Here is a 24,985-nt window from a genome sequence, read left to right as displayed (position 1 = left end):
ATATACATATTTGTCCCATGCCACATACCCATAAGATATTTATTATGTTTCAATCAAATTTCATTACTGTAATCTTTAAATAAAAACCAGAAACTGAAAGTCTATTCATGAACCAACTGCAAGCAAATGTAAACTCCAACCAACAGCTGCAAAGCTGATTTTTTTTCCTTTCTGTCAAAATGTTTTTGACAGATAATGTTCTCTTGATAATGTTCATGCACACATACCCGCAACTTTGCCATTTCATTGCGTGTAATGTTGTGACATCTCTTGGCCTCAGCTGGGTTGTGTTTAAGTTGCGTTTTATGTAATGTTGCGACTTCTCTTGGCCTGAGCAGTGTATTGTGTTCGAGTTGTGTTGTGTTGCTTTGTGTTGTGTTGTGTTGTGTTTTGTTGTGTTTTGTGTAATGGTGTGACGTTTCTTGACCTCAGTAGTGTGTTATGTTCCGGCTGTGCTGTGTGAAATATTGTGACATCTCTTGGCCTCAGTAGTGTGTTATGTTGCGTGTAATGGTGTGGCATCTCTTACCCTTGGTGGTGTCTTGTGTTGTGTTTAATGGTGTGGTATTTCTTGGCCTCAGTAGTGTGTTGTGTTGCGTGTGATGGTGTGGTATGTCTTACCCTTGGTGATGTGTTGTGTTGTGTGTAATGATGTGGCATCTCTTGGCCTCAGTAATGTCTTTGTGTTGTGTTGTGTGTGGCAGACATGCTGGTGAGGCTGGTGAATGGCACAGGGCCACACGAGGGACGGGTGGAGGTGTTCCACGAGAAGCGGTGGGGCACTGTGTGTGATGACGTGTGGGACAAGAAGGACGGTGATGTTGTCTGCAGGATGCTGGGCTACAAAGGAGCCAGAGAGGTTTATAAAACAGGAAGGTTTGGCCAAGGTAAGGCATTTGCTTCCCTTTCTCACCCAACTTGTGATATGAATTGTGAACATTAGGCTCATCTCACTGCAACAACCTCTGCACTCACATCAGAGCATGGGGTGAGGTGAATGAAATGCTCCTACACACGCACACAACACAACTGTTTCTTACACCACAAGTCCCAAAGTGCAATGCATTGAAGTGGGTGCCAACTGAAGGATAAGCACTACCTGATATCATCCAGGCAACAAAAAAGTGCCAGCCATGTTACAGAGCATGACAGTGTGACAAAGGGACGCTGGCTAATCTGTCCACCCCTATACTAGGTAGGAAAACCAAAATATTCCACCATTGTTCCTACTCATTGTCAGCAGATCACAAAGCCAGTTTCAAACCTAGGCTGTAGGATTCAGTCTGTGCTCAGAAACAGCCGCCTTTACTGTCTAAACGACTTTGGAGCCCCAGGTGAGGTGTTTCACCTACAAGGCAAATGTAGACCTTCACAACAGTCCCTTTGTACTGTGCAAAAAAGAATTGTACATATTGTACAAGAATTGTTCATACCCTGAAAAAGGAGAAAGTGCCTCAAATTACTTTCATGTTTTACGTGTAACTACATCTTTAGTTATAATGCCTGTAATTGCTCTTAGCTTTAGAATATGATGGGATAAATGTAAGTTATATTAAGAAAATAAGGAAAATCGAATTGAGGCAGATGAGGTCCAGTCCAATGTAGCACAACATTAATCTGTTTTATTGTTATTACAACCCATTTTATCCTCATCCGAGGACCATTATAGCACATGGTACTTAAATCTGAGTGAAGGGTAGTGTGTTAACAATATATGGTTTAATTGTACATTATGTATGACTATATAAAATATATATAAAGCCCAATTTAGCGTGGTACAATGGCTGCATTAACCTTTCATTATACATTATACTTTGTACATGATTGATGACAACTTACATGTCATTACATGTCATAGCATATGCTGGGAATGAATGTCACATCTGACCCTGCCAACAGTGTCACATGCCTTTGGGACATGTCTTGCCCCAGCTCTTGTCAAATGTGTCATGTGACATCTATGGCTGGGTTGGATGTGACATTCATTTCCATGGCTGCCGTGTGTCCCCCAGTCAGGTGTTACATATTGGTGGTGGATGATAGCCTCCCTTCACAAGAGATCCTTAAAAGACATTACACAAATATATTATTATTAGTAGTAGTAATATTATTATCTGTAGTAGTAGTAATATTACGTAAATGCAACCTTATCAAAAGAGTGGACCCAATGGCTAAAAAATTTTGACTTATTAATATAACTTTCTGACCGCACTCAGCGTGGAATGTGGAACTAACACGCTGTCCGAGCAGCTGCCACCCTGTAGCCGTCTGCAGTTTCGTTGCATGCTGTGCCAGGAGACAGGGTGTGCTTTGGTTACATCACTCATTAGGGCATTAGCTCATGTGCACAAGGAATCGCTGCGGGATCCTCTGGTGTTGAGATTCCCGGGAGGTGTTCTCTGCTGGTCCCGTGTGTATTTTGTTTGACAGCCGCTGGCAGAATCAGCGTGTCAGCTTCGTCTTAGTTGGGCTTTAGGGGCTAGAGGAAATGGATAACATTTTCATGGTTCTCTGCCAAAGCACACTGTTCCAAGTGTCTATCAATAGTTACAGACGGAGCCAGCATGCTGCTCCTCATATGTTGTTGAAAGGAGTCTGGATGACTGATCAGGACTACACAACTTGACATCGGTGCTCTGTCTACATTTTGGTCTAACGCCCCCACCCCCACCCCCCTCTCCAAAATAATAAAAGACTTATGCTTAGTATTGTTAACATCTTTGAAGTTCTCATGTAATTGTGTTTGTTGGTACAAGAGTGCAGTGAATCTATGCTGAGAAATATCTGTTGAGCTTCTAAAGCAAACCAATTTAAGAAATTCCGTATTACAAAAAATCTTAAAGCATGGAAAGGTCCACTTGAACGGCGATGGTGTCCGTATATGGTCATGCCCTGATTGGTTTTCATTTTTAGATCATAGAGCCAGTTCATATTTATGGAGCAGGCAAGTACCGGTGTGCACACTCTGGTGGTTTTTGAATGTTCAAACATTGATGTCATGACCATTAACAGAGCTGAATGTGGTGGTAACTGCTTTTGGAAGAGGGCATTACTAGCTGATATAAATCAACCTGACAGATATTCCAAACAAGGCTTTACATATATGCATGTGCATATACTATGAAAAGTAGTGTGCTTACATGTCTAACTTACAGTTTACATGACATTTTTAATTGATTTATTGAGTCAACCTTTCCCAAACCAGGAAGGGTAATGTCTACAGTGAATCAGGACCTCACCACAACACCTTGCCCAAAAACAGCAAAATGTCCTAATCACTGCAATGGGGCATTGGAGTTACTTAGGTCAGAGTGAAGAATGCCTCCTCCTAGCTCACCAAAACAGCAAACTTTTCTTCCCAGGAGGTCTGCCATCCTAGCACTAAGCAAGCACATCCCTACTTAGCTTCAGCTGCTTGATATGAGAAGGCTACAGGGTGGTATGACCCCGCTAACATCCAGTGACTTTCATAACAGTATCAGGAAATTACATGCAAAGCATTATTATCTTTATTTACTGTTGCTGTACACACACTGCAATGCTCTGAAGGAAAACCAACAGCATTGCAAATTATATTTAGTCACTGTGTACCAACTGTTCAGGAAGTGTAATGTATTTCTATTGCCTGCCTGTGGTTAAATGCAGACACTTTGTGGGTTGTGTCATATTAAAGAGTTACCATACCACATTTTTCCTTTTTTACACAGGCAGCATTGTTGACTTAGATTGCACTGTTGCACAAGAAAACACTCTGATTTTGTATACATTTAGAAAGCCACTGAGGTCAAAGGTTTGAAACTGTAACTGGTCCTGCTGCCTGGTTCCACTCAAGAGAGTAGATATTTGGCTCTTAATGATCTTTCATCAAGTCAGCCCACAGATTCCCTTGAAAGGCACAGAGTGCTTCATGAGATTCTACAGGAGAGAGGATTCTCCCCATCTGGTAAACCTCATCTGTAACTGCAGTAGATGGATGCGTGGCTGGGGTTTGCATTCTTATTAGCAGCTAGCCTAAAATATACCATGGCAAATTATCCAACCAATAAATTGGACAATAGCTATAAATGCATGGTAATATATTGCTGATGAAAGTAATGACAAACAAGAATTTCGAGGAAAAATAAATAATCTAGGACATGTGCTGGAACTTAACTGTTGCCATTAAACCAATCTCTGCTGCAGTATGTTCTTATCAGTGATGAGTGTTCATATGTGTTCACTGTAATGACTGTGAAAAGCCAGTAGGCTGTAACATCCTACAATAGCTGCTTCAAAACAGCAAAAGATGGATAAACCATTTTCAGATGTTTGAACAGTTGAAAATACTGGGTATTAATTGGCGGCATGACAGCAGGTCTTCTGTCTCTGACTGTCTGTTGAGGTCACTGAACTCCTCTGACTCCTATATAAAATTACAGCGAATTTCATTGAACCAGATAAGAATAATACAGTGCAGAAGGTCTTGGAAAAAAGAAAATAGATGCTGAACTCTCACGAGTATTATTAATGACTCACACAGAAAGACACTACTAATGAAAACCAAACTTGGAGTGGGATGGTAAATCCTTGTGAGTTAACCCTTCAAAGGTTTTAAGTCTAATGTCTGAAGCAATTGATCTGCAAATGTATTCTTGCTCTTCATTTGTAAATACTATTTGACAGCATTGTTTCTCAGATATTCCAAATATATTGCTGTAAATAAATTATGTTCTTATAGTGTAAAACAAAGATGCACTCAAAGTGTTCGTGTTGGTGCTTGTTTCCATATTACAGTTGTGTTTTATAGCCATGTTTGTGACAATTATTTGTTGTGATTGAATTGCATTCACATTAAATAGTGGTACTTGATGGGATTTCAAGAAGACTTTCTGTTAATGAAGTGTTGACTGTAACAATGCTTTATCTCAGATAATGGCATCCACAAAAAGATTTATTCGGACCAAAGTATGCTTCATCCTTAGCTTTGAATAATGAAAAGCAGATGTTACATTTTAATAACTCGCGTAGCATGAAGAAATTGGTGGCTAGTGATATCATAAAAAATATGTTAGATAATCAAAAGCATAGTGCTTGCATAATTGCATTAACCATATTTATGACACAAAAATACTGCAGTTAGAATGAATTTTGATCTAATAATAAATGTGAGAAAACATGGCCAAACACAGTACATTTATAATAAGACATCATAATTTTAGTTCGGTCTTGAAATCATTATAGTTGTGTTGAACAACAAAACAAAAAAAGACAGAGCACCTCATGTGTTTGTGGGCTTTAGGGATCTGTTTTGTATTGAGTTAATGCCACAGCAAACCCACTGTCAGAATGGCTGGCTTCGCCAGAGGTTCTCTCTGGTGGCCCTTTGCTTCATTGTTTGGTGTCTGTGGACCCAGCCATAGAACTACATCATGGAGACTCTTCGAATCTGTCTCCTCTGTAGGGCGTTGGAGTGTTTCATCTCACTGCCAGATATCTGCCTCAGATTATTACTTCCAAAAGCTCGCGGCAGACGCTAGAGTCATAAATATCTCTCCTGTTTGAGGTGTCTGAATTTGACCAGATACTTCAGCCTTGTTTTTTTTCCTTCCTTTGACTAAACACTGTAAAGAAAGAAAGGCATTTTTTAGCTTTTGAAGTGGCGCTGCTGAAGCTGGCCCTCTTTCTTGATGTGACTGTCACATCTCAGCATTGAAGGGTCATGTTGTTTTTTGAGAAATAAGTTACTGTGTGTGTGTGTGTGTGTGAGTGTGTGTGCGTCTACTATGATGTTTCATCTGGGAATTCTCTCACGCCTCTGCCCTGCCCTGTGTCTCTCAGGTAATGGGCTGATATGGATGGATGATGTGGCATGTGTGGGGACAGAGGACACTATTCATGAGTGCAAGTTCTCTGGCTGGGGAAAGACCAACTGTGGACACGTGGAGGACGCCGGAGTTACGTGCAACACCTAGCGTCCTGCTCTGAGCCTCTGTGAGCTCGCCTTATCGACTGCAGAGCTGTGGCAAGCGGACGGCGAGGGACAGCGTTGGAGCGCGTAGCCGCTGCAGCTCCACAACATGAAACGGATTCAGCAGTGTCTCGCAAACACGGTTTGACCTTAAGACTCCAAACACGCCACTGGGCCAGCAGCAGCCCGTGTAAAGCAGGTGATACTTTGGCTCATATTTCTGGAGCAGATAAACTGTACTGCAACAAGGAACCAAACAAGGTGCAAGCTATAACAGTCACAAAGAATGGCCTATTTTCATGTCATGTGAGCGTGAGCTCCAGTGAGATTCAGCAGGGTTCTGTCGCTCATTGTTTTATTTTTTGGAGCCAGTGATATTGCATTGTTTCTATTATCGTGACTGAGACTTATACATTCTCTCCAAGTAGCTCATTCTTATTTTAACCTTGCCAAAAATGCTAGTCTTTTACTCAAGACTTGTCGGGGTTGTTTAAAAATACACTGATTTAAACTTTTGGAAAACAAGTCAATTGCGAAGCATGACCAATGGAAAGAGGTTATCATATGTAATGACATGAATGATATGAAATAAATAAATAGGAAAAACTTTAGTCAAATGACCCCAATGAAAATGTAGTTAGAAAATGAAGCTGCTGTCAGTTTTGGCTTTATGATTTGTTTGTCGTGTTAAATTTGATTGTTTAAAAGTTGAAATACTGACAGTAAAATAAGCTGATATTCTTGCTACATGCAGTGTCAGCAAATGATGATACAAAACCCCATGAGAAGACAAACATGGACCAAATTTGTTTTAGCTTTTGTAGTAAAAAAAATGGGTCATATGATGCAGTAATGTCCAAGGTGATGCCACACATTTGGCTGGACATCACAACTAGCATTTCATGCTGAGCTGAATGAGATGCTGAAAATCAAAGGATGCTATAAAGATAACAAATTGAATGATCCGTCGGGTATAAATCATAGATGGACATGAGTGAAACATGAATTGGTCAACATTGGTCCACCCCATTCCTGAATGACATTATCTCAGTTATCTGTGTACATGGTATGTGATGGTGTTTAGCACTTTTCCTTCCAAGTATGCCCATGTTGTTGCACACTAACAATGTCTATTCTGTGGAACAGGGAGAGATATTCCCCAGACAAAGACAACACAAAAAGGCGCTAACTCACGCAGCAACCCCAGAGGACTTCTCTTGAATGTTTTATTGTGCAATAAATCATTCAGTAATCTTTCAAGATTGCTAGTACCTCTGCCGACCATGGCAGGGGCCTTGTCCAAAACACATGGCCTGAGTGATGCTGGCACTGAATGCTGGGTCATGCTGATGTTCACTGGAGTCCGTCACCAGAAAGGTGCACTGGGGGTGCTGCAGTGCTTTCTTATTAACAACATCAGCAACCAAAGACAACAGCTGCTTGTCTCTGTGCATTTTCACTTGAATTTCTCATGTTCTCATCCAGAGAAAAATTCCCCTTTCCAGTGATCACCTTTTCATCCCCTTTCATCAGTGATCACCTGACAATATCACCTTTTCACTTTTTTTTTTTTTTTTTGGACTGACATATTTCAGAAATATTTTCCTAGAGAACATGTACTCTGGTATTGTAACAAAAACCTATTTTATTATTTGATCACTGCTATTATCTTGCCTAATCTTGTCTAATATCCAATAGATTTCATACGCTGGAACAAGTCATTCTGTGTGGATTTGTAATTGTTTTATGAATATGGTGTCTCGAATCTGTCAGTTCTGTCAAACCAGACCTGGCTTGTGCTGCAATATCTTTGCCTGGCATATGTGGTTCTTTCCACATATTTTCAAAAGAACCACATACTTGTTTAACATACTGTTAAACTGCCTACAGTATGTTAACAAGAAAATGCTTATCAGTAGATTTCGCTTCCTACTGCTTTTCTTTTACAGTAGCACCTTGAGCCAGAAAATGTTGGCATTTCAAGCCACATTTCTTAACAGAATCATTTCATCTTCATCATATATTTTATGCAGCTTATGAGCAAAACATCAATAAAGCCTTTGTCAATCACCCAGGCATAAGGACAGCTCTTTGACCCACTTTCCAGTCTTTCTAACAAGAAGCAGTCACCAATACAGTTAGCCAGTTAGTCCACGGCCTTTCAGGACTGTTTGAAAGAGAATATCCAATGCTGACAGCTTACTCCAAGTCACTTTGGTAAATCATGCATACTTCTGTGCACATTCCTGCAAAAAAAGGAGACACCAGATTTGCGTGGCAGCAGTGTGGTCTGTAAATGTACAGTATCAAATTAAATTAGTTTTGCTGGTTGTTTTGTTTTAGTGGCACCTTGCTGAGAATTTTAAACCTCCATAATATTCTCTCTTCACATTTGACTATGGGTTTATATACAGTACACCTGTCGGTTGTCAGATCTGGTATGAACAATATATAAATAAACATATCCGATGAGAACGTATTTAAAATTGTATCTTTATTCTGTATATTACAGCAGAGATGCTGTGATCTGAATGACATCTACTTGTGAGTTCGTAATTTTTCATAGGCTATGGAGAGGAAAAATAAAATATACATTTGTTTAAACATGTGGCCTTGATTATTTTTGAGTCTCTAATGAGGGTGTAGGCATCTTGAACATACCAGAAAGCAAAGAAATTCTAGCTGCTGTATCAAGGGACCAGGTAAAAAAAAAGAATGAAGTTTGGCATTCTCAGCTTTGAAAACTGAAGAACAATTACCTGAAAGTGTTTCCACATGAATGGAGGAAATAGAAGTGAAATCTTCACTGAATCACCAGATGAACCCAGCACATGGTTAGCAGGTGAGGTGCAAGTATTCTGAAATATAGCAGAGAGGGTTTAGCTTCTAATGAGCATGTGTGATGTGCATTAGAGAAAAGGTTTATCCCAGAGAGGAGAAAGTTCAGTATGGAGTAGGATGTATCTTGGACAAATGGAACCTTATTTTCTTAGCAGCTAATTAGATTGCAACTTTGTTTTGTTTGGTGATCCGATTCTGCTGTGACATAATTTACAAGCATTTAATTTACAATTTACAAACATTTATATGAATTTATTACCTGGACATATTTATCTCCATTGTGTCATGTATCTGGTGTGTGAAAAATGTGTTTAAAAATGTGTATATCTGAGACATTGTTTTGTGTAATAATGTTATGGTATTATCACTCACATACTTAACTCTGAAAGTACACAGTTCAGCCATGGTAGCTGACTACACTTTACTGTTACTGGAAAAAGAAACAGCACTGAGCTCCAGGTGGAAGGATTGGCTACCTCATCTCATAAACTTCATCTCTACATTTCTATTTATCAGTTCGACTGACATATGCCTCTTTGATGACATACAAAGCTACCATGCTACCTTAAAATTTATAGATTATTGCAGATGTTTTGGGAAGGAACAAATATTGAGGAATCATTCATGTTATTTTTACAAATAGGAATACATTGCCAGACAGTAACTCAGTATCTCAGCATTTGTTGCATTATGTTGATGGTTACTGGCCATCACTAAACTGTTTTTTTGTATTAATTCCTCTCAATAGGGAGACGACACATAGCCCTTTATCTGAGGTACACTGAAAACAATCAGGGAATAGACACTGCAGGGACAGTTTTGCAGTTAAAAAATGGTGCGCTCAGCTTATCTAACGCTCAGAGTTTGAAGAAAGCCTGTCCCTGGCATAGACTTCAAAGGCCCCATTCCTTAATCAGGCCTGAAATCACTGATCAGAGAGCTGGAGATTTATGAAGGGGTTTGTTCCCAGGGCAGTGGACGCACTGGCCTCTTTCAGCCCACTGGAACCAAAAAAAAGGAAAAGCAGAACATTGTGTAGCGCTGTGACTGCAGTCCCATGCTGGAGTCACAGAAGAGAAAAGAGGGTGAATGGTTCACAACCCCAGTCTGACAGTAAGCTCACAGTACTGCTGCACTTTGATGATCATACAGAAACTCCTCTGGGTAATACTGCATTATCCTGGACAAGATCAGCTCTAAAAATGAAGTCTACTATTTGAGAACGTCCAGGCTCCGGTTGGGATCGTAATCTAGAGACTTCTTGCCCTCTGGCCTGGAGTTCCCTTGCACTACTCAAGTTTTCTTTTAATGAATGCAGGTAATAAAGTGGTGAGAGAATTATTCAAAGAATGTCAGTGCATCCTTTCCCCCTCCCTAGGAAAAAGTTGGACTTATCAAACATGCATAAGTGCATACGTGTACATTTTGTCAAGCTGTTAAGATGATCAAAGATGGCTTCATGGTACAGTAAGTTGTCAGTGAAATGAATCTCAGCAGCATCATGTAAAGAACCCTGTCTTTGTGATATTGTATCTCTTGCCTGCTTGTTGTTTTACTGATTTGGTGATATTGATAGCTGTCTCCCAATCACACCAAGGAAGAACAGAACAGAATGATCTTCAGCAAGGAAGAATAATAATGAAAAATTCCATTATTTCTTTTTTCATGAAACATATTGATAGTTTGTGTGTTTGTCACAGAAATGTGACTTCAAAATTGCCATATTGTCAATTTAAATACACACAGAAAGAAAACTTAAATGAGAAGATTGACACCAGCAAGGCCTGACAACACAAAATATTGCTCTCTGTGTGGTGCTGGTTTTATGATTGATAAATGGACCAGAAGACCTCTCAACCTACTGCAGGTGAGTGGTTTGAGAACAGCTAGCCTGTGGTGGTGTGGCTTGCAATAACCATATGGAGCTCTGGTGTGAGAAACATTAATCAAAGTGACTCAGTTTGCCGAGGCTCATTTCAAATGCACACAAGACATCTGCAAAAACGTGTTTAAATAAATAACTATGTAGAGCGGGGGTTTGATTTAATTTCTTCCTAGATGACAGAAGACTGTTACAGGGAAAAAAAAATCATCAGGTGAGAAATGAATAAATGTTAAGAGCCACACAAAAGACACTGCCTGTCATCTGGAGACCAGAGAACATGCCAAATATCATGCCAGTACATTAGTCATACACCACGAATCTTATATTAATCCAGCTGCATTCAACTGGGAAAAGGAATGCTGAAATTCTTGGCTGTTAAACATGCAACTTCTTTTTTTTAAAAAAACATAATTGCTATTTAAATTTACAGCTGGGTGTATAGGTATGCTCATTAAAATCCAGGGGAAAAATATGGTCTTGGAAGTTTTAGGAAACATGAAGATTTTCTTAGAACAATAAACAGCTTAAAAAAAAAAAAAAGCAAAACGAATGGTACAGCACAGATTCGTGGTATTCTTCTGACTGGATTCACAAACACATAGCTTACAATATAGCTAAATATCATACAAAGAGATTTATTTTATGAAGTATCAGCTTTTAGCATGGGGATTATACAATTTCTGAACAAATTCTGTAGTAATTGGGCTATTTCATTCATTATGCCACTCCATTTTTTCTTAGCAATAATATATTGCTATTATACTGAAATGCACTTCTACTATGTACTGTTCATATACTGTATATGCTAAGTCCACACTGTAACAACACATCTGTGTTGAAACGTGTTACTTACGTTTCAATTTAGAATTCACTTCTGCCCTCTGCTGGTAGAAGCACTGCTGTTCATGAGAATCTGTCAGTGATCTCAGTATAATTCCATCCATATCATTTACAGTCACGCCAGATACAATACATGTTTAAAGCCGAACGAACTTTTCTTAGACTATTGACAGCAATTATTAGCAGAAAAGAAATTGCCCTTACCTAGTTTTCCACAAATACGTAAATGTGTGGAAAGCATCAGGTAAATGATCTTATAACTTTTATGTCTGTTATTTTGTTGTTATTCTTTTATTATCATTGAGGCAGGCACACTGTTATTATATATAAAACAGGCATGCATTTTAACCACAGAGGAAATCAAATCACATTTTGCTTAATATACGAGTTTACAGATGTTTCTCCAAATTTTGTTTTAAAGGGTACTTCGGAATCCTTCAGTCATTGACCTTCTGAGCCACTTTGACATGTGTCCAACATTTGTAGCTATTTATCATGGATCAGTGTTTTGCTCATGCGTATGATTTGCACAATAACTTTCTTGTGTCTGGCAGAATAACTTAATTTCAGTCTCACAGTGGGCCTCTCACTTTGCCAACTTTGTCTTTGGAATTATCTTTGGAATTTCATCCAAAGTATTTCAACGTTGCCATTTTTCCATTAAAGCTGATTATGAGGTTTGTAGCTCTTCCAGGTATTATCTGGGTCCAACTATTTCATATTTATACTTTTTTCTATATTTTATGTATGTATTTTTCTGGAGATAATGAGTCTCAGTACTGTATTACATATATACATTTTATGTACACTATTATATGTTTATATGTATATATAAAATTTAAAAAGACTACAATATTGCGACTCAATAGCTCCAGAAACAAAACACGGTGTCCCGTTTAAACTGAGCAAAGTTTCCGCAAAGCAGAGGCGTTTTCGAGGTTTCCGATTTCAGCTTTGCCTAGTTTGTCCTTCTATGGGTCCTGTACTCTCGTACGTAAAACAGAGGGGTTGCCTCATAGACGTCAGCTCAAAACAGGGGAGTGCGCATATTCACAGATCAGTATATCATTGTGACACACTTGGTGATGACATGTATCCGAAAAATGACTTATCCATACTATATACTAAGCGGTGGAGCTGCAAAACGCCAACTTTAAATTCACGCCGGGAAGCAGTTTATTTTTGAAACTAGGCGGGTTTCGCAAATCAGTGAAATAGCTAAACATCACTGAAGTGAAAGAAGACAAGCAACTTTACCTAATAGTAGCTAGCAAATTAGGGCTATCTTGACACTGTTGATAAATTAATTATATTGCCAGTGGAACGTGATTCAGAAATGTTAGTTTACTCTCTGTATTTTGAATATTTCATTATATATCATTAATAACGTTAGCTAGCCAAGTTACTTGACGTTTTCTAAAAATTATTATTTCCTAGATTTGAATGTACTTGCTTATTCATTTAGATAACGTAAAGGGCAGTATGATTTAATATCGCTGGATTAGCTTGCTTTTTGTAATTTTCGGTGTTTCAGTTTAGAAATCAGGATTAGCTAGCCAGTCTAACGCTAGCTATCTTGAACATGGGTGGATAACGTTACTAAAATTCGCTTACAATTTAGTTAGTCAGGTACATTTGATGACAGTGGGTGAGTCCTCTTGTGGAGAAAATTATTCACGATTCACTCATTCGATGTTTTTTCATCATAGATCTGGAGAGCAACCATGGAGGGAGCAAGTGCTTTTATGACCCCGTGCAAGCAAGATGGGATGAAGAGGAGTTCTGGTAAAAAGCTAACTATCATAATTAGCCGCGCTGCGCCTTTTTTTTTTTGATTTTGATCGCAATTGATTTGGTTTGATTTGGTTAGCAAGCGAAAGTCGCGAAGTGAGTCCCCCACAGGTAGCTTGCTAATTTATCCACTAAACTTGAGCTTGATGTATAATCAGAGGTGGACACCCCTTCTTCAGAAAGTAAAAGTCCTGCCACGTATTTGTTCCACCCATGCACTACACCAGCTGAATTTAATTAGTACAATTCTTCAGCCAGGTAGAGGAGCTAATTAGTGAAATCACCTTGTTTAGTGAATGGCTAGAACAAATACATGGCAGGACTTTTACTTTCTGAAGCCGGGGTGTCCACCTCTGTGTATAACTACATTATATCTGGCGAGCTAACTGAACAGAGTATTCCGATTCCCTGCTGTGTCTTTCACTAAGAGTAACTGTATAAGTAATTAGTGTTAACAGTAAATAATAATCCTGAAGCATTAATTGTATCGATAACTATAATGTTACTAGTTAGGTGTCTAAATTCGCCCTCTTTTGTCACTAGCTGGATCCTGTGGAACACCGATAACTATTCCCGCGTCTCCTTTTATGAAAAAACTGGGATGTGGAACTGGAGTGAACGTGTATCTCATGAAAAGGTAGCTTTGTAGAACGATTCTGCGCTTGAGAGCAGTGGACAGCTTCTGCAAGATGTAATACAGTGTTAAAAGTATTTATCTTGTCCTTCGAGAAGGGCATCTGCTGGATGGCAAAAATGTAAATGTAAGGTTAAGTGTACTCATGTTGGACAACGCTTTGGATAACAGCCAGTATAAAAGTACATGTAACAAAAGCAAATATCTGAAGTCTGAATTTGTGTGTTGTGGTCAGATGTTGTTGGATTTTCATCTGCTAAGTTAGTCCTACCTTTTGCTCGTTCAGGATGGGCAAACAGACCCATTCTCCCTGGGCCATAAAAAAGATCAACAGCAAGTGTGCAGAAACACGGCTGAATGTTTATCAGAAAAGACTGTGTGAAGAGGCCAAGATTCTGAAAGGCCTACAGCACCCAAACATTGTTGGTAAGTTAAAATAAAGGCATTCATTGTGTCTCTGGGTTGTTTCAAAATAGCCGGCCCTGTACTGTCATGTAGCACGACACATCCATGTGGAATGTCTTGCTGATTATTTAAACATTAAATATCGGACAAAGGTTAATTTAGTTTAAATGGGCCACCATGGTTTGTTTCTGTGCTTGTCTTCAGTGTGAGGTGTGTGATTGGTTACTGTCCTGTCAGCCATGTGCACCTCTGGGCAAGGGTCAGGAAAGGGAACAAACACAAGAAAATGTAGCTGTTGTGATTGAACCATGGATCAGAAAGATCATAGATAGTTGAATTTTGAATGAAAAAAGGGTGATTCTTTCCAGACCGAGAAGTATCCTATTCTGCGTATCTGCCCACCAGCCAGACTACTTCCACTAAACTCGCATTGCTACTACTGAACAACATTTGCAAGTGAAGCAAATTAACTTCCATATAAAATACATCTTGTGGAACAGAGGAACAAACATAATTCCCAAGAGGAGGATGCTGATGTGGCTGTTTGCAATTGAGCAAGACATATTTTTTTTTCCTCTGGATGCAGTAAACTCAGTCATCATTTCACTGTCTGTAACATCTGTTTTCCCTGATCTTTCCTCAATTCCAGGATTCCGTGCCTTCACTACCGCTAAAGATGGGTCCAAGTGCCTGGCTATGGAGTACGGAGGGGAGCAGTCTCTGAATGACCTGATCGAGAGGAGGAGAGAGGAGGGACAAAGTGCTTTCCCAGCCAAGACCATAGAGAAGGTGGCCCTGCATGTGGCACGAGGACTCCAGGTACTGCGCTTCTCAGTTTACTCATACCAGTCATTTAATTTTACCTGAGGGAGACATATTTATAGCATTGTAAGTGGAAACTTTCACCGAAAATGAAAATTTTGTGACAGAAGAGTGTAACCATGGAAGAAGGGCAGTCCAAAAATGTGTTGTGTATTATACAGACCTGAAAGTGAATTTGATAACACACACAGCGAATGTGATTCAGGGCTTAACTATGAGAGAATAAGCACAGAAAGCAATGTGAAAAGAATCCTGCAGCACTAATTGATAGGTCCTACCCACAGAAACAAAAGCTCTGCTCATTCCTGTAGCTACTTATTTACCCTGTTGTTTCCAGATGCAGTAGTGTTTGGATTTGGGAAGGTTATTTGGCATGCCATGCCCAGTGTGGGGTTAAAAGATCTAACATGGCAGTAAACTAAACTATCCCATAGAACATGTTTCAGACATAAATGTTTTGTCTTGTACAGTATCTTCACAATGAGAAGAAGCTTCTACACGGAGACATGAAATCCTGCAATGTTGTTATTAAAGGAGACTTTGACACCATCAAAATCTGTGATGTGGGTGTCTCGCTGCACTTGGATGAGAACATGCAAGGTAAAAAAAAACCCAAACTGTCTGTACAGGAGTGCTTTTTTAATTAGATCAGAATGTTCATACAGACTCTGACTCACTACAAGGTCTGCAAATGCAAAGATCACGTCAGAACGATAGAGTATCATGTGCCACTAAATTCTGCACATCGGCTGGGGTACAATAAACTCTGTTAGTCTTCTCCCCCTGAGATCATAATGAGCACGTGGGCCTCTTTCCTCACTGCCATAAATTGCATTTGCAGTCTGACGAGTTATATGTGGGCAAAAATGACATGTGTTTACGGACTCCGCGGCCTGCTTTTCCCTCCCTGAGGTGTTAAACTGGGATATAACCCCGGTGAATAAATCCTCTAACAGAGTACATTCCTGGCCTTGTCTGAGGAGGGAAAAGCAACCCCAGACATCTGTTGTTGTTTCAGCGAAGTGGGCTGTTTATTATGTTCACAGTGGTGCGTGCGCTTATGACATTAATGTTGTTTCCTTTGTGGGATCGCATAATAGCCTTGCTGTGCAATAACCTGTTTATAAAGTGAAGTATGTGGAAACAAGTAAAGTGGTGTGCGTCTGGCACTGTAGCCATAATCCTGTGTAGTGGAGACAGTTACGGCTGTGTGGGTTCTCCTGATTGAGATATGTATTTATGTATGTATACCTACGGTCATTTGTATAATTTAAACCACTTTAATGGAGATGGTGGGGGGTGGCACATTGGATACTTAATGTCAGTTCATAAAGTTTACATATTGTAGTATGTATTATGGCATTGCCAATAGAGTTGCAGAAGCTAAACAGTACATGCCTACAGATACTCTTAAGTAGCCTGCCTGTAGTTTTGGAGGCTCTTTCTCAAAACACCATGCCTCAGAACTTCATCTGTGCTATTCCCTCTGATATGAATGAGTGCAGTACAGTAACTAGTAGAAGTTGACCATCAATCCATAGTATTTGTAGACTCTTCTTCCAACAAATGATAAAATATTTGAAGGTGTCTAAAATAGACATTTTTCTTCCCTTAGCGTGAACCGTTGTGTTTCACATTTGAATTCAAACGTGGGTGATCAGGTTTCCTGTGACTTTCAGTATTATCTAGGGATCGGTCCTCTTGGTTTGTTTGTTCTACACTGAGAGAATCCACCATGTAGCATTTTGCTTCAGTAAATATTTAACAAATCATTATTAGAGAATTTCGAAGTCTGCATGCCAGACAGCTTTTGCTTGTATGCCAAGGAGACCTCCGAGCAGTTTGTTCTGGACTCTTTATTGGAAACGACAGCACAAAGTCATTGAGTTACACCCCAAAAAAGAGCATGGGAACAGTCTGCAATGTGGGTGAGAGTGCTTGAAGGGAGTTTTCAAATTCAGTCATGTCAATGATGTGGAAATGGGTTAAGGCATGATGTCGATCAAGCATGGCCAAATAATGAAATAAAGGTGTGCTCAAAGTGAGCTCACCACCTGGTGGGTGCTACAAGGTGGAAATCTGTATTCTAATGGAGATTTTTGGGGAGAATAGTATATTGTATGAGAGTTAAAGTAAAACCCTCTGCAGGTAATTAAGATAGCTTATAATGAGTTCAGTAATGCCATCCTGCATTTAATTAAGAATGCAACCATTGGCAATACCACAATGGGCAAATGCGCAGACAATTTATTTATAGTAGGTCACTAGTTAAGGTTATTGGCCCCTTCAGGAAAGTAATTATTCTTTTAATGTTTATATGGTATGTTTTACCATACAAGGAATACTTTCGATCACTTAAAATACACAATAAAACAGTGTAGCATCTATAAAATCACTTAGGTGTTTACATCAACATGTAATGAGAGACTATTGTATATAGCTTATATAGCTTTTAAATAGCTTTGATAGTCATTTGAGGTTAATGTTAGGTTACTGTTCAATGTACAAAGCTTTCTGTTTTTCCCTACTCTGTCCAGTGAGTGACCCTGAAGCACACTACATTGGGACAGAACCATGGAAGCCCAAAGAGGCTTTGGAGGGAGGGGTTATCACTGATAAAGCAGACATCTTTGCCTATGGACTGACCCTGTGGGAGATGATGACCCTCTCTGTACCGCACCTGGAGATGCTGGACAGTGAGGATGATGAAGGTCTGTATTTTAGTCATCTTGCTTACACTAAACTAGATTAACTTCTACTGAATAGCTTTTTGTGTTGTTTGTATGTGGTCATGTTGTGTATATGTAACGAGCATGTCAAGTTTACAGCGGAATGTCTAGATTTGTATTGATGTGAGAAATTAGTATTGTCATTTTAACATGTTTTGTTATGAATGCCCTTAACCTTTTGTCTAGGCATGGGCCTACTCTACATAAATTGGGTAGTTTGACAGTGTTGTCTGTTGATGTTTCACCAGATGAGTCTTTTGATGAGGATGACTTTGATGAGGACGCGTACTATGAAAGATTGGGGTCACGGCCACCCCTGGACACAGAGAGCTTGGGGGGTTCCTACCAGCGAATGGTGGAGCTCTTTTGCCTGTGCACCAGCGAAGACCCACTCAGACGGCCTTCTGCTGCTCAGATTGTCCAAGCACTTGAGAGTCACCAGCAAGCAGAGAACAAGAACAATGAAGTCATTATTATTGAGTGACCTTTCAGGCAGGTTTTGCCAGGTTATTACTGTAATTGATTATGAGGTCAGTAGGAACTATTATTCCTTATTAACTTTTATTAGCGGAACATTTCCCTTTCTTCTCAGCTGTGTCTTGTTTTGTCATTTACATGTCTTACTAAGTTTGTCAACCTGTACCTTTTGAATTTAATTAAAATTACTTCATTATTCCTTTAGGATTTGTTGTGCTTCATTCCGTTCTAGATTTGCCTTGAATCCGTGGCACATAAAGGTTATTTCCAAGTAAAATGGTTATTAAAAAACTAATTAGTACTAAATGCACCTGCAATAAAAGCTTAGTGTGATGTTGCTGTTGGTTAGTATGACATTACTGACTGGTTCCTCAGTGCCCCTTGCCAAATATATAGCAAACAAATTAGTAAATTATTTGCATTTTCATTATGGTGGCCAGTATTTACAAAAGTCAATTGTATTGATGTTCAACTCACAGGCTCACTAACAGGTCTTTGCCAATTGTCATGGCAGTTCAAATTCATGCTAGTTTATCTGAAGGACAAAGCAGTGTTAATGCTGACAGCAACCTGTCACTACAAAATATCACACACAGCTGCGTTAAATATGGTTTGGAAAGTCCATCTAAATGGCTATGATGTGTCAGACGAGATGAAGCAGGCATGTATGAAACCACTGAATGTACTTTAGCATGCATAGCTTGGTTAAGCCTAAGGAACATTTGGTTGATAAAATCCTGAGTCAAATAGAACCAGCAAAACTTGAACTTATTGGACCATTTTTGGACAGGTTTTCTTTTTTGAATTGTATGCTTGGGTGGTCCACAAGAAAATAAGGCCATGATATGGAAAAGGCTGAGAAACACTGCTTTAGAGACATGAGAGAAAGCCAGTAACATGAGTAAAATGATATTCTCAGACCAACTATCAGCCTTCATTTCAGTGCCAGGGAGGCCTACAACTTGTCTAGAAAAAAAAGTAATTCAAACCATGAATCAGTGCTGTTCAAAGTGTAGAACAAGTGGTTCCAAAAATGATACTGGGTACAAGTCACACAACGCAAACAATATGTGGGATAAACCTTTTATTTCAACTATTTACATTTTTAAAACACTATGTAAAATTGGGCATCCACAAGCATAAGCCTGAAAGCTCAGAACAATAATGGAAACAATGTCTTCATATTCACCCATGCCATTTGTTCATATTGGAGCCTGTTTAGAGGAGAAATTAGCCATCCTCTCTCAGCTGAAATATACAAATAAAAACAAATAGCTAAGTTTTTTACGTCAAAGTATTGAAAATGTGTTTTTTTTCTTAACAACCATTAGCCAATGAAATTGTAAACCAAAAATGTAGGTGTTTCACAATATTTTGTGGCAAAGAGCTTCCCATCTGGTGTGGGGTCAGAGAAGGCAATTTCCTCCTTGGTGAGATGGCTCCCATACATGAAAGTGTTCCTGGAAGCAAAAAACACAGCAAAAAAGGCCATCTAAAAGTTAAAGACAACCATTCACTGGTTACTGCATAAATGTACAGAAATCACAAATCAGTGTTACTGAGGTTGCTGGAGGCATAGTAACATACCTGTTATTTGTGTACTATCAAATGTCTTAAAATAAAATTACTCTCTCGTGGCTTATTCCAGTCATCATCATATAGCAAGTGAACAAGTTATGACCAAAGAATATGGACTTTAGGGATCACAATGTAATGAGCTCATTTGATCTCCAAATTCTGAATTCTGAAATGTACCTGGCAGTGTCCACCAGGCGACTGGCGATGCCCTGTCTCCTCATCAGGCTGAACACCCAGATGCGGCTCACTCCGCAGATGGCCCTCTCAGGGACAGTGGAGCAGCACCAGGCCCTGTGGTGCTCCATGAAGTCCTGCTTGGTCATGTCTTTTGCGCGCTCTGGCTGTTCCAGCACCCTATAGGCCTACAAAACCATCACAAGATACCCGCCATTTATCTAAAGGTATCAACTGCTGAATTTTTTCATAACAGACACCTTTCCAGTGAATGAATGGGACAAGGCATGAAATGTAATCCATTCGCCAGTGAGAGAAACTGGATGTCACTGTACTCAGACCCTCACCTGTCTGATGTGTTCAGCGATTAGGCAGCCAACTATCATCTTGTCATGGTTTACAAACAGGTACGTTTTAGCCTTGCTAGGACAGCTGAGGGAGATCTGTTGAAATCCTAATTCGTTGTCTGCAAGTTGCCGGATATCTTCTGCCTGAAAAGAAAAACCGATCAGCGGGCACATTCAGGACTGTGTGAAATAATACAGTCAAGAACACAAGGAACTTGGATTTACCTTTTTGACTGCATATTTTGGATCTTCAGGGAGAACAAGTATGATTTTTCCATCCCAAAATTCTGCAACTACTCGCTCCTTTTTCCAGCCCTGAAGACAAAAGGGTAGAAAATCAACAAGACATCAGACATCAAGCGTGACCGGTCATTTTCAATGTTTATTCCACAATCATTTCTGCAGTTCTGGTTCAGCTATACTGAAGGGAGTACAGCACCTAAACAGCAATGGGATTCATGAAACACAAAAGGTTCCTTCTATTACCACAAACTTGATACTGTCCAGAAACCGCTGGTGGAACTGAGTGTGCTGGAAGTTGTCTTCCAGGCTGTCTGCACTGTAGATCATCCCACAGGATGCACAAGCTGTGGCACCAAACTGCTTCTGGCCAGCGTCCTGCAAGGATCAAACAGTATACACCCAGTTGTCAGCAGGACCTTCATCACCCAGCCAAACATATAATCATGTGGGAAATTTCTGCTAAAGCACAGCTTGCTTTTGTTGCGCTATGACCTCAACCACGGTTCACGGCGACAATACCGAAGATACAAGAAATATGTCCAAAACTAACACACACACACTCCTTTTTATCTTGCTGTCACGGCACAAAAACAAGGCCCAGGTTTAGATGTTCACTCACAATGATTAGCTGGTCAGCAGACTGCCTCTCCTGTTCCTTCTTCCTCCAGATTCGACTCTGCTTTGCGGATGCGGAGAGGGCAGAGGGGAGGGCGGATGGGGTGCTGCACTTCACCGGGGAAGGAAGGCTCAGCTTCTTCTGGTGCCTGAATGAGAAGCATTAAACCTCTGCGGTTTGCTAACTGATTCTATTAGAACACACACGTCCTGCTCTTCAGTAGTACTAATGCAACTCAAACATGTCCCTCCTTCATATACTATTCAATATTCCATGTAATACTATACAAACACAACTTCTTTATTTCAATAGTAGCAGTAGCAGCAGCAGGATGGGTGGGGAACGAGCATGATGATTCTTATGCTTACCTCTTTGAACCGAAGATTGGATACACTGATGGAGGTGCTAAAAGGTTAAGGCAGAGGTCGAGGGGAGAAAAAAATTCAAACACTGCAGTCAAAACATAAGTTCATATAAACTTACAAAATATTTATCACTTCATAACAGATAACATTTGAAAATATTTTTAAGCATGCACCGAACATTGTACCTTCCTCTGATCTGCCCTTCACACTGGGTGAGCTGATTTCACTAATATCAAACACACCGTCAGATCCCATCTCTGTAGTGTAGTCCTGAAAGTCAAAAAAATGTATGTAGTAGCATGTGAGAAACTGTATAATATGAAAATGCTGCATTGAGAAACCATGGTTAAAGATATGTCTTACAGGTTTATACATTGGGTCAGCATGTGACACTAATGCTACACGTACACCTGATTCTCATTCCACTTTACAACACTCACCTGGGAGCTGGTGTCCAAGGATGACTCTGAACTGGATGGGGTTAGAGATCTCCTCAGAATAATCTTCACTTCCTTGGTCAGGCCGTACTTTTGTGACAAGACGTGTGGTGAGTGCGCCTCTGGGCTTCCCTGCTCACTTTGAGCCGGTTTCTCCTGGACACAGTCTGCTGATGGGGGCTCTTCAAAGCTTACATGTTTGGCTGGAGCTTGCTTCCCCTGTTTCTTTACAAAGACAGCACGTCGCACTGGAGACGGTACCCTCTTCACGGGTTCTGAAACCTGCTCCTTTACAGGTTCCTGAGCTTGGGTTCCATCGACTTTAGCGGCTGGCTTAGGCTTGGTTGTTTTCTGCGCAGCTTTTTTGTACATGGTGGTGGTGGTCTTTCTCCCAGTGCCGAAGAAAGCAGCTCCCACAAACAGCTTAGGTTTGGGTTTGCTTTTCATGCTGCAAAATGTCAGAGGGGGACACTTTTTCAGCTCTCCCTGCTTGGCGCTGGGTGCTTCGGGGTGCTTCAAGGAACTTCTCATGGTACTTTTGGTACTGAGATACCCCTTCAGACTCGTTTTAAGAGGAGGAGCAGCGGACGGCTTTTTTGCCTTTCTGCCTTTTTTCGCTTTTGGCTTTTCCACAGATTTCGGGGGGCTGAACAGGCTGTTGCTGGATGGTTTGGCCTCACTGAGCACCTTCCTCTCCAAAGGTGTCAGATAGAGAGCTTTCTTCTTGCTGTAAAAGGACCCTGCGCCCACACAAGGCTTGAGCGGTGAGGCCCTCTTGGGAGAGCATCTCAAAGGGGAATGTCGGTACAGCTCGCTGGGGGCCACAGCAGAATAGGCAGGGGAAGCAGATTTCTGCGGAGATGGGCAGTTCTCCTTCTCCTGATAAGCATGTCCCATCGTCATCTTTCCCAAAGGAGATTGTGGCAGCCGTGGGGACTTGCGCCTGACGGGAGATCCTCCAACTACCGCTTGCTTCTTTGCTGGATTACTAGACAAATGACACCAACAATTAATTACAACGAGTATGCATGTAATGACCAGCTAAAAACCAGATAATTCTCAGTAGAGCGTACCTCTCTGAGCTCACCGAGGAATGTTTCCTCTTCCCAGCTGCACAGTAAGGCTGCATCGTCGTGATCTAGTCGACCTTCTGTTGTATATAGAAATTAAACGTTCGTACACACGTGCAGCTGCCAAATGAATGTATATAAGCAATAACCAACAAGGTTTAAGGCTTGAGAATAATGGACTGCATGTGTTGTTCAGCTTATACGTACAATATCTCGAATGACGACATATTGCTACTCCGGTATCTTACGTTTGCAGGCAAAGTTTTCAAGTCTATTTACAAGCCACAGTAATTTTGCTACTCTATAGCCATAAACGATTAGCAGCTAGCTAACAACAAAGGTCGAGCTAACGTTATACAAAAGCCCAAAGATACCTACCTAACCTTGTTATTTGCCTGATCATTCCCTCACGCCATAACAGCTAGCTAGCAAGTCAGTGGCTAACGTGAATTCTACGCTGGTTGCTCTAATAGCAAGTGCAAATAACGATTAAGAGATTTGGTATAGAGTAAAACTGAGATTAGAAAAACACCCAACTAGCTACATAAGAAATATTGTTATACATACATAAATACACATATAAACTACCTAGTTAGTCAGCGAATACGCGCTCAGTCAACATAAGATCTCTCAAACGTGGCGGGAGATTGGCCTGCTCGTTTTCGCGGCAAGCTAGTTACGAAAGCTTCATCCATACCTAGTTAGCTAACTTAGTAAACTGAAGTTGGGTAGCGATTGCTACACAACACATGTTAATTCATTTACACGGATAAACTGATTTAGTCTACGTTAGTCAGCGGCAGGTTGCTACTACTGTCTATGTGTCGTTTCAGTTTTGGCTCATGTTAAACGTGCTAACGTCTTGTCAGCTCGCGAAATTAATTCCAAAATAGTAAGACAAGTTGATATTGATCTACTAACCCATGATCAACAAAAAGCAAAAAAAAGTTGTCTGGTACTGGCAGGTACCTAGTTAGCTTGTCAGCTAATGTCACAGTGTAAATGCCGCTAACTTCCTTACTTCAGAGTTACCTTCTTAATTCTGTTGACCAGCTAAGAAACGTGCTTCCGATAGAATGACTGACTGTGGCTAGCTATATATCCATTACAATAAAGATAACTTTAATTTTACTTTTAAGTCAGTGGATATAACACAGACATGCATACCAAGCCAGGCGATGGGTCTGTGTCCTCGTCCAAACTCAGTTTCCCTCTGAGGACAGTCTTAAGTAAAGCCCGCACTCGCGGTTCTTTTGAAAACTGTTTTGAATAGCGCGCGCCCCGAGTCTCTCAACCTAACTATGATGGCGCTTCGTATCTGATTGGTCGGCGTCGCTAGCAGACGAGCTAGGTAACCTTCATCTCTTAAAGGGGCATATGTGTGTTTGCATGAAGATTGTTTTCTGTCATAGCTTTAAAGTACATATCAGGGACGATTTTTTTGTTAAACGGTTTTAATGTAAAACGTTCTTTATCCGAAGAAGTAATCTGTAGCCAGTTTTAGGAACTAATGATTTCTGTAAAATGCTGATTAGATACACTGCACAATTCTTATTTCCCCAGCCATTCATGGTAATGTACTATACTACTCTCGCTGAAATAATGCACCTGTATTCCAGGCGCAGATTAAACCACGGTCTGTGAACAGATGTAATGTAATATATATGGTTTGAAACTTAGGAGTTTTGGCCTGTGCAAAAAAGGCTCATTCTGTTTTAATTCAGGGTATTCGTTTCACATTTAGTGTCTTTTGGTGTAGTGTAGAGTATTATCCACAAGGTGGC

General features: G+C 40.2%; 3 protein-coding genes across 3 annotated transcripts in view; 2 read left to right on the top strand and 1 right to left on the bottom strand.

Moving 5' to 3' along the window:
• scara5 (scavenger receptor class A, member 5 (putative)) overlaps positions 1-6,203 on the top strand; it is a 45,669-nt gene extending 39,466 nt beyond the window's left edge. The window contains exons 8-9 of the mRNA XM_036550214.1: positions 705-887; positions 5,818-6,203. Coding sequence (XP_036406107.1) covers positions 705-887; positions 5,818-5,951 — 317 coding nt within the window. The 3' untranslated portion in view covers positions 5,952-6,203. The remainder of the gene's footprint in view (positions 1-704; positions 888-5,817) is intronic.
• Positions 6,204-12,715: 6,512 nt separating this feature from the next.
• Positions 12,716-18,423, top strand: pbk (PDZ binding kinase). Its single transcript, XM_036550564.1, has 8 exons — positions 12,716-12,851; positions 13,223-13,298; positions 13,848-13,941; positions 14,225-14,364; positions 14,993-15,162; positions 15,636-15,765; positions 17,703-17,876; positions 18,143-18,423. Exons 2-8 carry the CDS (start codon positions 13,238-13,240, stop codon positions 18,376-18,378), a joined length of 1,005 nt encoding a protein of 334 aa, XP_036406457.1. The 5' UTR covers positions 12,716-12,851; positions 13,223-13,237; the 3' UTR covers positions 18,379-18,423.
• A 1,275-nt stretch (positions 18,424-19,698) lies between these two features.
• esco2 (establishment of sister chromatid cohesion N-acetyltransferase 2) lies at positions 19,699-23,260 on the bottom strand. The gene is made up of 11 exons (XM_036550269.1): positions 23,205-23,260; positions 22,294-23,119; positions 22,135-22,251; positions 21,880-21,964; positions 21,698-21,734; positions 21,333-21,477; positions 20,957-21,088; positions 20,696-20,785; positions 20,471-20,614; positions 20,127-20,311; positions 19,699-19,831 (listed from the first exon to the last, which is right to left on the bottom strand). The coding sequence occupies exons 1-11, from the start codon at positions 23,258-23,260 to the stop codon at positions 19,699-19,701; spliced, it is 1,950 nt and encodes a 649-aa protein (XP_036406162.1).
• Between the last annotated feature and the right edge of the window lie 1,725 nt (positions 23,261-24,985).

Source organism: Megalops cyprinoides, chromosome 17 (genome assembly GCF_013368585.1).
Source record: "Megalops cyprinoides isolate fMegCyp1 chromosome 17, fMegCyp1.pri, whole genome shotgun sequence".
In the NCBI taxonomy this organism is placed as follows: Eukaryota; Metazoa; Chordata; class Actinopteri; order Elopiformes; family Megalopidae; genus Megalops; species Megalops cyprinoides.
The sequence above is the reverse complement of the archived record's forward strand: the minus strand, read 5'-3'. Positions and strand labels throughout refer to the sequence as shown.